The 12,526-nt window shown below is 45.1% G+C and overlaps 1 protein-coding gene across 2 annotated transcripts in view; it reads left to right on the top strand.

The window, feature by feature from the left end:
- The window catches only part of LOC112106601 (adenosine kinase), a 572,976-nt gene extending 560,688 nt beyond the window's left edge, over positions 1 to 12,288 (top strand). The window contains exon 11 of one of the 2 annotated variants that reach the window (XM_026653751.1): positions 11,111 to 12,288. In XM_026653751.1, the coding sequence (XP_026509536.1) occupies positions 11,111 to 11,235 (125 nt within the window). In that variant the 3' untranslated portion in view covers positions 11,236 to 12,288. The remainder of the gene's footprint in view (positions 1 to 11,110) is intronic. The other variant, XM_026653752.1, reaches the window with a different exon arrangement.
- The last annotated feature ends 238 nt before the right edge of the window (positions 12,289 to 12,526 follow it).

Here is a 12,526-nt window from a genome sequence, read left to right as displayed (position 1 = left end):
GGCCAGATTCTCAGGTCTAGCTGAGCTTCTCTTGATTAAGGAGTTGTGCCACCTTTGCACTGCACTGATCGTGAGGGCAGCCAAGAAACCGGCTCTGCCCCAGCATAAGTTACAATAGCTGCTAGCGCCTTAGAGGCCAGTCCCATGACCCAGCATCACAGAAGGATAACCATGCCCATTATGCCCATGTGGGACTAAGAGCAAGTGACACATAGTCAATACATAGGGGAGGGGTGAGGCTGAGGATACGGGCCAAAGCTGGAGTCATGCTGGAATGCCCCCCATGCTGGCATTTTTGGGGGGAACTAATGGCGTTCCAGTACTATCACATACTGGAAGTGCGTTCTTGCACTTCCTTTTCTGAAGCACTGGATAGGTCCCACAGTATTTGCAGTACAGAACGATTCACACTGGAGAACCCAAGCCCAGAATTATATTTGAATTTGATTGCCTTTTATTGAGTATACTTAAAAGGCCTCTCTGCAGCTAAAGCAGTCTGCCTGACTGTCTTTGTTTTTCTACTAAACCAAGAGTGCTTTCTGGTGTTTCCCTAGGGTCTACTTTGCTAACTGCCTATGTTTAGTATGTGCTATACTTATATGCTTGTGATTTATCTGTTTGCATTATTACTTGATGCGATATTACTTCTGATGCTGCTACAATCTCCTTTGTAAATCCTGTAAAAAATAAATAATTTTTAAAAGAAACTTTCAAGATTAGATATTAATCTGGGGCAAACTTTCCACAGCAGATTCTACATGTTACACAAGTAGCAGCTGAACTAGGACCTTGAGTCTGCTCTCACTTACTTCAATGTGAATCAGGAGTAGCTCCATTGAAGTCAGTGGAAATAGACTGGTCTAAAACTGTGGTAAGCTGAAAGGCAGTCAGGACCTAAAGGTAGTTCATATTAAATGATATTTCATTTCTTAAGATCCTTCACATACCTTGATTTCCTTATTTTCATAAATATTCAGAGTATTGACCAGCAACCAAGAGCATGATTTTCTTCTTTATATAAAGCCCTTTCTGGATTCATGCTCTTTACAAAGCTGAGAGTTGTCTGTGTTTTTGGAAGCCTGCACAATACATCTCTTAGACTTACTGATTTAGAAATGGACATTCTTAATTGCCTAATTTTACATATGGACATACTTGCACTCAAGTTTTAACCACCCAGAAACTCACTGGCAAGCTCATGTCTTCCAGGCAGTTCAGATGTAGTGACTGACATTCTCTGTGTATCCAGGAAGGGTTCCACTAAGAATACAAGAAAGCAGACTATTTTCATCGCGTTATTCAGAAACCATCTGATTTCTACCAGACATGTTTTTTCAATTTCAGAACTATTATCCAAACCTGGTTGCTGGACGGACCCTCCTGCCACCAGTCAGGGGGTATGTCAGCCTCAGACTGCCATGGCTGACGGTGCTCATGGCACAATTCCTCTTCACTTGTTAAGGCTCTCGTCCTTATGTATTGAAGACTTCTGACTCTCACTTATGTTTATGGCCTCAGAGTTTGTCAGTGAAGTCATATCTGTGAAACAGTAGCTAACTTACGGCTCAGGTTTCCCTGGAAAAATACTGATTTTAAAACACACCCAGAATCTTTTGTGGTTGTCAAGCTGTCAACCAAAACACCTACTTTCCGGCATCTCACGCATTCCATTGGAAAATCTGTGGTATTTGACTAATTGAACCTGTGGCTTTTATATAAAAATACCTGCTTTTTTCCATGTCAGTGGAATTTAGAGATGACGTTGAGGATCAGTTAAGCCTTTTTTCACTGTTGGTTATGACGGGGAGAGGTTAGAACCAACTTAGTCATTGACAGAGGTCTTTTTGGCTCATGGGTATTGTCCACGGTTCTTGAGATTTTTTGTGTTTCATGTTTTATGTGATTTTTGTATTATAGATTGATCTCTAAATTACTAACAGGCATTATTACACAAGATAGAATGTTTTTATTGTGTTCTAAAATAGGGTTGAACATCCCACGAGGAGTAAATATTTAAACGTGGAATACAGGTTAAATGAAAATAATCTTCCTTTAGGGCTTTAGAGTATTGCAATAAAATGTAGGTAGTTTATTTTAATATTAACCAAACTGAATATAGAAAACATATAGGGTTCTGTCAAAAGAGAACTAGTGGAATGTGTCATTCTCTTTGAACCAGAATTTCTGATAAGTTGGTAGATGGTAGATTTGAGCTACTTTTATGAGATGTGATTTGAGACTAATCTTGCACTGTCAAAACACAGAGGCAGCCTGAATAATAAGCAGGAAGAACTGGAAGTGCTAATAAATAAATACAACTATGACATTGTTGGCATCACTGAAACTTGGTGGGATAATACACATGATTGGAATGTTGGTGTGGATGGATACAGCTTGCTCAGGAAGGATAGACAGGGGAGAAAGGGAGGAGGTGTTGCCTTATATATTAAAAATGTACACACTTGGACTGAGGTAGAGATGGACATAGGAGATGGAAGTGTTGAGAGTCTCTGGGTTAGGCTAAAAGGGGTAAAAAACAAGGGTGATGTCATGCTAGGAGTCTACTACAAGCCACCTAACCAGGTGGAAGAGGTGGATGTGGCTTTTTTTAAACAACTAACAAAATCATCCAAAGCCCAAGATTTGGTAGTGATGGGGGACTTCAACTATCCGGATATATGTTGGGAAAATAACACAGCGGGGCACACACTATCCAACAAATTCTTGGACTGCATTGCAGACAACTTTTTATTTCAGAAGGTTGAAAAAGCTACTGGGGGGAAGCTGTTCTAGACTTGATTTTAACAAATAGGGAGGAACTCGTTGAGAATTTGAAAGTAGAAGGCAGCTTGGGTGAAAGTGATCATGAAATCATAGAGTTTGCAATTCTAAGGAAGAGTAGAAGGGAGAACAGCAAAATAGAGACAATGGATTTCAGGAAGGCGGATTTTGGTAAGCTCAGAGAGCTGATAGGTAAGGTCCCATGGGAATCAAGACTGAGGGGAAAAACAACTGAGGAGAGTTGGCAGTTTTTCAAAGGGACACTATTAAGGGCCCAAAAACAAGCTATTCCGCTGGTTAGGAAAGATAGAAAATGTGGCAAAAGACCACCTTGGCTTAACCACGAGATCTTGCATGATCTAAAAAATAAAAAGGAGTCATATCAAAAAATGGAAACTAGGACAAATTACAAAGGATGAATATAGGCAAACAACACAGGAATGCAGGGGCAAGATTAGAAAGGCAAAGGCACAAAATGAGCTCAAACTAGCTACAGGAATAAAGGGGAACAAGAAGACTTTTTATCAATACATTAGAAGGAAGAGGAAGACCAAAGACAGGGTAGGCCCACTGCTTAGTGAAGAGGGAGAAACAGTAACAGGAAACTTGGAAATGGCAGAGATGCTTAATGACTTCTTTGTTTCGGTCTTCACCGAGAAGTCTGAAGGAATGCCTAACCTAGTGAATGCTAATGGGAAGGGGGTAGGTTTAGCAGATAAAATAAAAAAAGAACAAGTTAAAAATCACTTAGAAAAGTTAGATGCCTGCAAGTCACCAGGGCCTGATGAAATGCATCCTAGAATACTCAAGGAGCTAATAGAGGAGGTATCTGAGCCTCTAGCTATTATCTTTGGAAAATCATGGGAGACGGGAGAGATTCCAGAAGACTGGAAAAGGGCAAATATAGTGCCCATCTATAAAAAGGGAAATAAAAACAACCCAGGAAACTACAGACCAGTTAGTTTAACTTCTGTGCCAGGGAAGATAATGGAGCAAGTAATTAAGGAAATCATCTGCAAATGCTTGGAAGGTGGTAAGGTGATAGGGAACAGCCAGCATGGATTTGTAAAGAACAAATCATGTCAAACCAATCTGATAGCTTTCTTCGATAGGATAACGAGTCTTGTGGATAAGGGAGAAGCTGTGGATGTGGTATACCTAGACTTTAGTAAGGCATTTGATACGGTCTCGCACGATATTCTTATCGACAAACTAGGCAAATACAATTTAGATGGGGCTACTATAAGGTGGGTGCATAACTGGCTGGATAACCGTACTCAGAGGGTAATTAATGATTCCCAATCCTGCTGGAAAGGCATAACGAGTGGGATTCCGCAGGGGTCTGTTTTGGGACCGGCTCTGTTCAATATCTTCATTAACGACTTAGATATTGGCATAGAAAGTACACTTATTAAGTTTGCGGATGATACCAAACTGGGAGGGATTGCAACTGCTTTGGAGGACAGGGTCATAATTCAAAATGATCTGGACAAATTGGAGAAATGGTCTGAGTTAAACAGGATGAAGTTTAACAAAGACAAATGCAAAGTGCTCCACCTAGGAAGAAAAAATCAGTTTCACACATACAGAATGGGAAGAGACTGTCTAGGAAGGAGTACAGCAGAAAGGGATCTAGGGGTTATAGTGGACCACAAGCTAAATATGAGTCAACAGTGTGATGCTGTTGCAAAAAAAGCAAACATGATTCTGGGATGTATTAACAGGTGTGTTGTAAGCAAGACACGTGAAGTCATTCTTCCGCTCTACTCTGCTCTGGTTAGGCCTCAGCTGGAGTATTGTGTCCAGTTCTGGGCACCGCATTTCAAGAAAGATGTGGAGAAATTGGAAAGGGTCCAGAGAAGAGCAACAAGAATGATTAAAGGTCTGGAGAACATGACCTATGAAGGAAGGCTGAAAGAATTGGGTTTGTTTAGTTTGGAAAAGAGAAGACTGAGAGGGGACATGATAGCAGTTTTCAGGTATCTAAGGGTATGTCTACACTACGAGGGTAATTCGATTTTACTTAAATCGAATATGTGGAATCGATATTGCAAAGTCGAACGTGTGTGTCCACACTAAGGACACACTAAGGACAGTAATTCGACTTTGTGAGTCCACACTAACGGGGCGAGCGTCGATATTGGAAGCGGTGCACTGTGGGCAGCTATCCCACAGTTCCCGCAGTCCCCGCTGCCCATCGGAATTCTGGGTCGAGCCGCCAATGCCTTCTGGGTAAAAAAAATTTGTCGTCATCCGTCCGTCACTAACGCCCTCCCTCCCTCCATGAAAGCGCCGGCGGGAAATCAGTTCGCGCACTTTTCTGGTCAGTGACAGCGCGGACGCCACAGCACTGCGATCATGGATCACGCTGCGACCATCGCTGCACTTGTGGCCGTTCTCAACACCTCGCAGCTTATCATACACCTTTCCCTGAGGCAGATGCAGAGAAATCGGGCGAGGAGGCTACGGCACCGCCGTGAGAGCCTGAAGTCGGAGAGTGGCACAGAGCTGTCAGAAACCACGAGCCCCAGCGCCCAGGACATCACGGTGGCAATGGGGCATGTGGATTTTGTTGAACGGCGATTCTGGGCCCGGGAAACAAGCACGGACTGGTGGGACCGTATAGTGCTTCAGGTCTGGGATGAATCCCAGTGGCTGCGAAACTTTCGCATGCGGAAGGGGACTTTCCTCGAACTTTGTGAGTTGCTGTCCCCTGCCCTGAAGCGCAAGGACACCCGCATGCGAGCAGCCCTCACTGTCCAGAAGCGAGTGGCCATAGCCCTCTGGAAGCTTGCAACGCCGGACAGCTACCGGTCAGTCGCGAACCACTTTGGTGTGGGCAAATCTACCGTGGGGGTTGTTGTCATGCAAGTAGCCAAGGCAATCGTGAAGGTACTGCTCCCAAAGGTAGTGACCCTGGGAAACGCGCAGGTCATCATAGATGGCTTTGCCGCGATGGGATTTCCAAACTGCGGAGGGGCTATCGATGGGACTCACATCCCTATCCTGGGACCGGACCACCAGGCCAGCCAGTACATCAATAGAAAGGGCTACTTTTCAATGGTGCTGCAAGCACTGGTGGACCATCGGGGACGGTTTACAAACATCTACGTCGGATGGCCGGGCAAGGTTCATGACGCTCGTGTGTTCAGGAACTCTGGTCTGTTTAGACGGCTGCAGGAAGGTATTTACTTCCCAGACCACAAAATAACTCTTGGGGATGTGGAGATGCCTACAGTCATCCTCGGGGACCCAGCCTACCCGCTAATGCCCTGGCTCATGAAGCCCTATACTGGCGCCCTGGACACAGAAAAAGAACTGTTCAACTACCGTCTCAGCAAGTGCAGAATGGTGGTGGAGTGTGCTTTTGGCCGTCTCAAAGGGAGATGGAGAAGCTTACTCACTCGCTGTGATCTCAGTGAAACCAATATCCCCATCGTTATTGCAGCTTGCTGTGTGCTCCACAATCTATGTGAGAGCAAGGGGGAGACCTTTATGGCGGGGTGGGAGCTAGAGGCAAATAGCCTGGCTGCTGATTACGTCCAGCCAGACAGCCGGGCCATTAGAAGATCCCAGCGGGACGCCCTGTGCATCCGGGAGGCTTTGAAAGCTAGGTTCCTGAGTGAGCAGGGCAACCAGTGACTTTTCAGTTTGTGGACAGAGAAGCTGAACCTGCCCCCGTTTCTTTGCCCAGTTCATTTTGACTATCCTCTCCAGTTACATACCCCCTTCACCCCCTTCCCCTTCCCAAAAAATAAAATCATTTCGATTTTGTTAATGAACAGCGTTGTCTGTATTGCTGTTTTCGCGGGAATATTTTAAACCGGGGACGCAGACTGTGGCGGGGGGCGGGTTCAGTGTTCTGATGCAAATGATGCTTCTAAACTCCCGGAATGACAGGCTCCGCACTGGTGGACTGGTTATTTCAATGGAGAACATGAAAAACACCTCCCAGACTGACCAGGGTAACCAGTGACTGCACTGTGTATGTGTCCTGATGCTGGACCTGACACCGCCTCTGTACCCTGCTAAAGGTCACTGTCCTGCCCAATTACCAAGCCCCTTCCCCCCCTCCAGACAGACTCTCCCTCAAAAGAACCTGACTGAAACAGTAATGGAGAGAAACAAACATTTTATTGCGAACCAGACATGAAACGTGGGGTGTGAAACTTGGACGGGGGCTTCTGTGAGGTGGGTGGGAAAGGACTTATGAAATTTTGGGGAATGTCAGCCTTCTAGTGCTAGAGCAGTCTGCAGGGGTTGACTGAAAGTTTTAACGGCCCTTGCCGCCCCTCCTTCTTTGGAGTTTGGGTGAGGGTGGTGTGGGACTTGGTGGCGGGTGAGGGCGGTTACAGATAGACTGCAGCGGGGCTCTGTCCTCCTGCCTCCGGTCTTGCAGAACATCCACAAGGCGCCGGAGCGTGTCCGTTTGCTCCCTCATTAGTCCAAGCAGCTTTTCAGTAGCCTGTTGGTCCTCCTGACGCCACCTCTCCTCCCGTTCCATGACTGCTCGGTGCATTTGTGACAAGTTCTCCCTCCACTGTGTCTGCTGGGCTGCCTGGGCTCGGGAGCAGTCCATTAGTTCTGAGAACATGTCTTCACGCGTCTTCTTCTTCCTCCGCCTAATCTGCGCTAGCCTCTGGGAGTGTGCTGAGAGGCTGGGTTGGGAGACAGTCGCAGATGTGTCTGTGTGAATTGTGAAAAGGGAGTGAATTCCTGAGACAGATAAATGAAATTGTATACAAAGAACCTAGTCTTTCTCTGTGAACAAGACCATGCACTGCACCTCTCACATGCGCACTCAGGACAAGGTCGAATTTTCGGCCGTCGCCTTCAGTGCCTGTGGACTTGCGGAGGTCTTGGACTGTTCAGAGAACTGTGGCTGGAGACCTGAACTTCTGGAGCGGGCAATAATGGTAAGCCGCAGACTTGTGGCTGCTTAAAACTCCAGCAGTAGCACTGGCCTCCTTTCACATTGAAAGCAATGCCAGTCTCTGCTGCCAGCAATCAGGACAGCATCAACTCTGCCCCTGTCCCACCCCCTCGCGGCTGTCCCAGGGAAAGATCCCTGTATGCTGCCCCTCTCCCTCCACCGCGTGGCTGTAAAGCAGTCCCAATACTAACATTCCCCTCCCTAATTCAAAGCAGGGCGTCATGAGCGACATCACCCTCCTGAGGATCCCGGACACCCAGAGAGAACGCATGCTGCGGGAAAGCATGCAGAAACCGGGGCCGTATGCCGCCATGCTATGTCGGGCCATGATCCCGGAGTACTTGATTGTGGCGTGGAGGGGGCATGTCTGCTACCACGGAGGGCCCACTAAGATCGCCCTACCCCGGAACCTGATCAACAGGCTTGAGCTCTACCTCCACGAGACCTACGAGGAGTTCTCCTACGAGGATTTCTCGTCGATCCCCGGCCACATTGACCGGATTTTCGCGTAGGTGCACTGGGACTATGGAGTGGAGCGTCTTGGGCCTGGGAATCATGGAGTAACGGACATTGTGAAAATTTTTTAAAACACTTGGGACTAAATTGAGAAGAGCCCAAGACAGAGAAATCATGAAAACCCATTTGTTACCTTTGTAAATATTCCTGTTTTGTACCTGATTATTTTTTTACTAGTTTACAGAACTTTTATAAATGTACATTGTTAATAGTATAAATATTACCGTTCTGTTTTAAATAAATGTTTACATGTTTACAGCACTTACTGCTTGATCCTTCCCCTGATTCTGTGTCCGGGGTAAGGGATGGGGACGGTTGGTACGGGATCTCGGTAAGGGTGATGAAGAGCTCCTGGCTGTCGGGGAAATCAGCGGTGCCAGCGCTGTCGACTGCCTCGTCCTCCTCATCTCCTTCTTCATCTTCCCCGTCCGCTGTCATGTCCGACGAGGAACCGGCCGCGGACATGATCCCATCCTCGGAGTCCACGGTCAGGGGTGGGGTAGTGGTGGCGGCCGCTCCCAGGATGGAATGCAGTGCCTCGTAGAAACGGGATGTGTGGGGCTGGGATCCGGAGCGTCCGTTAGCCTCTTTTGTTTTTTGGTAGCCTTGTCTCAGCTCCTTGATTTTCACGCGGCACTGCGTTGCATCCCGGCTGTAGCCTCTCTCTGCCATGGCTTTGGAGATCTTCTCGTAGATCTTAGCATTCCTTCTTTTGGAGCGCAGCTCTGAAAGCACGGACTCATCGCCCCACACTGCGATGAGATCCAAGACTTCCCGATCAGTCCATGCTGGGGCCCTCTTTCTATTACATTGCACGGCCATCTCTGCTGGAGAGCTCTGCATAGTTGCCACTGCTGCTGAGCTCCCCTCGATGTCCAAAGAGGAACTGAGATTCAAACTGCCCAGACAGGAAAATGAAAATGAATTCAAATTTTCCCGGGGGTGTGGCTGGTCAGAGCATCCGAGCTCGGACTGCTGTCCAGAGCGTCAACAGAGTGGTGCACTGTGGGATAGCTCCCGGAGCTATTACCGTCGATTTCCATCCACACCTAGCCTAATTCGATATGGCCATGTCGAATTTAGCGCTAATCCTCTCGTTGGGGAGGATTACAGAAATCGATTTAAAGAGAGCTTTATGTCGAACTAAATGGCTTCCTGGTGTGGACGGGTGCAGGGTTAATTCGATATAACGGCGCTAAAGTCGACATAAAAGCCTAGTGTAGACCAGGCCTAAAAGGGTGTCATAAGGAGGAGGGAGAAAACTTGTTCACCTTAGCCTCTGAGGATAGAACAAGAAGCAATGGGCTTAAACTGCAGCAAGGGAGGTCTAGGTTGAACATTAGGAAAAAGTTCCTAACTGTCAGGGTGGTTAAACACTGGAATAAATTGCCTAGGGAGGTTGTGGAATCTCCATCTCTGGAGCTATTTAAGAGTAGGTTAGATAAATGTCTATCAGGGATGGTCTAGACAGTATTTGGTCCTGCCATGCGGGCGGGGGACTGGACTCGATGACCTCTCGAGGTCCCTTCCAGTCCTAGAATCTATGAATCTATGAATGTGACATGGGGACTTTAAAGGGTGAAAATGGAGGTCAAGAATAAAAGGATGGGAGAAAGCCTTACAGAATCTGTTTGGGCTTTCCTTAATTCTAGACTTGACTGGCTGAGAGTGGTTTTGCTCCTGTGGTTGGATGGGAAAGGGAGAACCCAACCTGTGACGTCTGAGATGCGTTTAAAAAAAGGTTAAACTACTTGGTAAGAGTAGAAAATGTTTACCAAATATTGTGGGGTTGGTTCTGATTAATTATTGAATTTATTTCTTCCCATTTCAAGCCCTGTTGAACTCTAGTTTTCAAATGTATTTTCTTTCCTATCTGCAGTAAGTATTGTCAACCTGTTAACCGTGGTGTTGCTTTGTGCAGATGCATGTATGCAGATCAAGGACAAGAGTTTCCAAAATGAAGCTGGGATTTTCAAAGGACCTAAGGGAGTTATTCACCTAACTCCCACTGGCACCTCGCTCTTTTAGGCTCCTTTGAAAAACCCCAGCCAAGGAGATTAAAATTAGGCTTTTGAGTCCACATAGAGGCAGTTAAACAGGTGGACCTGATTTTCAAAAGTGCTGAACTCCTATTGCTTTCAGGTTTTGTAGGCAGTGGTTATGGTAGTTGGTAGCCATTGGTAGCTAGATAAGTGTCCTGATTTTTCAAAAGTGCTGACTGGTCAACATTCTGGAAAATGGGGCCACTTATTTAGATGCCTAAGTTCAGACTTCAGAGTTCAATTTAAGGCACCCAGTTTTTAAAATCTTGATTCCTCTTTCCCTAATGAGTAGGGAACAACAGTTGCCATCTGAATTTTCTAATCAATTTAAAATTTCTCATTTGATTTTGCTTTGGACAGTTACATCTATGAATCAAGTTAACATTTATGTTCTTAAGCAGTTTGCTTTCTTAAAAGGAACACATTGTCCAGAGGTAAGTTGATGGGCCTGTAAATGTAGCCGATATGAAAGCAGAAACTCTCTCCAACATGAAGAGTTGCTTCTACTTTTTGAAACGGGATTAGAGGTACCAGCAGCTCCCTCTGAAAGAGTGTTGTGAGTGTGATCCTTTTTGTTTGAAGTCACTAATAAAAAAAACAACCTTGATAGTTATACCATTTGCTTGAAGCCACCAGGTGGAAGCTTTAAATAAAATAAGTAAGGCCCCAGTTCAGCAAGTTACTTAAGCATGGGCCTGAGTTTAAATTTAACTTCAGTGGGATTACTAATATGCTTAGAATTAGGCATATGTTAAGTGCTTTGTCAAATTAGGGACGATATGATATACTCAAAATCTAACTCTCTTCTTCACTCTCTCTCCATTCTTTTGTTCTGTAGGCTTTCTCTCTCAGCTCGTCTATGACCGACCGCTGACAGAGTGCATCCGAGCTGGACATTATGCAGCCAACGTGATCATAAAGCGTTCTGGTTGTACTTTCCCAGAAAAGCCTGACTTCCACTGATACCAATGAATCGGAGGGATCAAGAGAAACTCTTATGTTTATGGGATTGCTGCCTAAATATTTCCTACTTCCCCTTCCTCACCCTCCCAATTACCTGCATCAAGGCTTCTGTACTTCTGTTCACTTTACGCTATACAAAACATATATTGCTATGGTATTTTCCTATTCATACCACCATAATGTTTCAGTAGTCTTAATTTAGGGATTACAGTGCTATGTGAAGCTTATTCTCTCATCAATGTGGAAAAGTTGTATTATTTACACAGGTTATAAGAGAAGTCTCATGTAGATGCCACAGCTGATTAACTCTGTTAAAACACTTCTACAGAAACCTCTAGATTGTGTTTCACCATGGCCAAATCCTGCTCATCTTATTCATGTGTAAAATCAGCAGGCCTGACATTCATCTCACAATGGTGTAAATCAATAATAACTCTTCCTAAATCAATTGTGATTGTCTAGTGTTAAAAGTAGTGTAAGTTTGAAGAGAATCAGGCCCAACATGCAAGATCTGGCCCGGAGGGCTCAGTCCTGCTCCCACTTAAGTTAATAGATGTTTTTCCAGGAATTCAAAGGCCTCATCCAAAGACCATTTTTAAGTCCATTATTAAGAGTCTTTCCATTGATGTCTGTGGGTTTGGATCAGGCAGTATTTTCGAGCAGGATCTGACCCTTAATTTGTAAATTCCTGTGCATCTATCAGACTGGCCACTCTCCGTGCTTTCGAGGCAGAGACATGATCTCATGATAGGATCTAGCTGTACATTTTATATCTGTCTCCTCAGTGTAAGCTTTTTAAAGGCTGTTTTAAATTAATATACAAACACATCGTGAAAATGAGGTACAGAAATATTTATGCAGGCTGTCTTGTCAGGATATGCCAAATGGAATCTCTTAAACGCACACTTTTAAACTTGTAATTTACTTTGGATAATTAAACAATATGCCGGATTTTATTTGTATTACAGTATTCAAAAGAGACTGTCTGACACTTGCCTTCATTACTTTGCTATGTAATTTGATACTGATGAATAAAAAATTGTCATATAGTAATTCCCTGGCCTTTTGTTGCCAAGAGCACAGTGAGAGTAATGCAGTGTGCGTCCAACCTTCCTGCACAGGCCTTATTAAACCAGGGGCCAGGAAGCAGGTGCTCAACCCACATTATATGATGGAGCTTGAGATTTTATTTGCAACTTTAAGTGTCCAGTCTGACACTGGGTTCAGTCTCAGGAATGTGCTCAGCATTAAGGAAGGAAGTGGTTGTGCATTTTCTCATCTGTGTAGTGTT

Source organism: Terrapene carolina, unplaced genomic scaffold, assembly GCF_002925995.2.
Source record: "Terrapene carolina triunguis isolate 2854851 unplaced genomic scaffold, T_m_triunguis-2.0 Scaffold148, whole genome shotgun sequence".
NCBI classification, from domain to species: domain Eukaryota; kingdom Metazoa; phylum Chordata; order Testudines; family Emydidae; genus Terrapene; species Terrapene triunguis.
The sequence above is the reverse complement of the archived record's forward strand: the minus strand, read 5'-3'. Positions and strand labels throughout refer to the sequence as shown.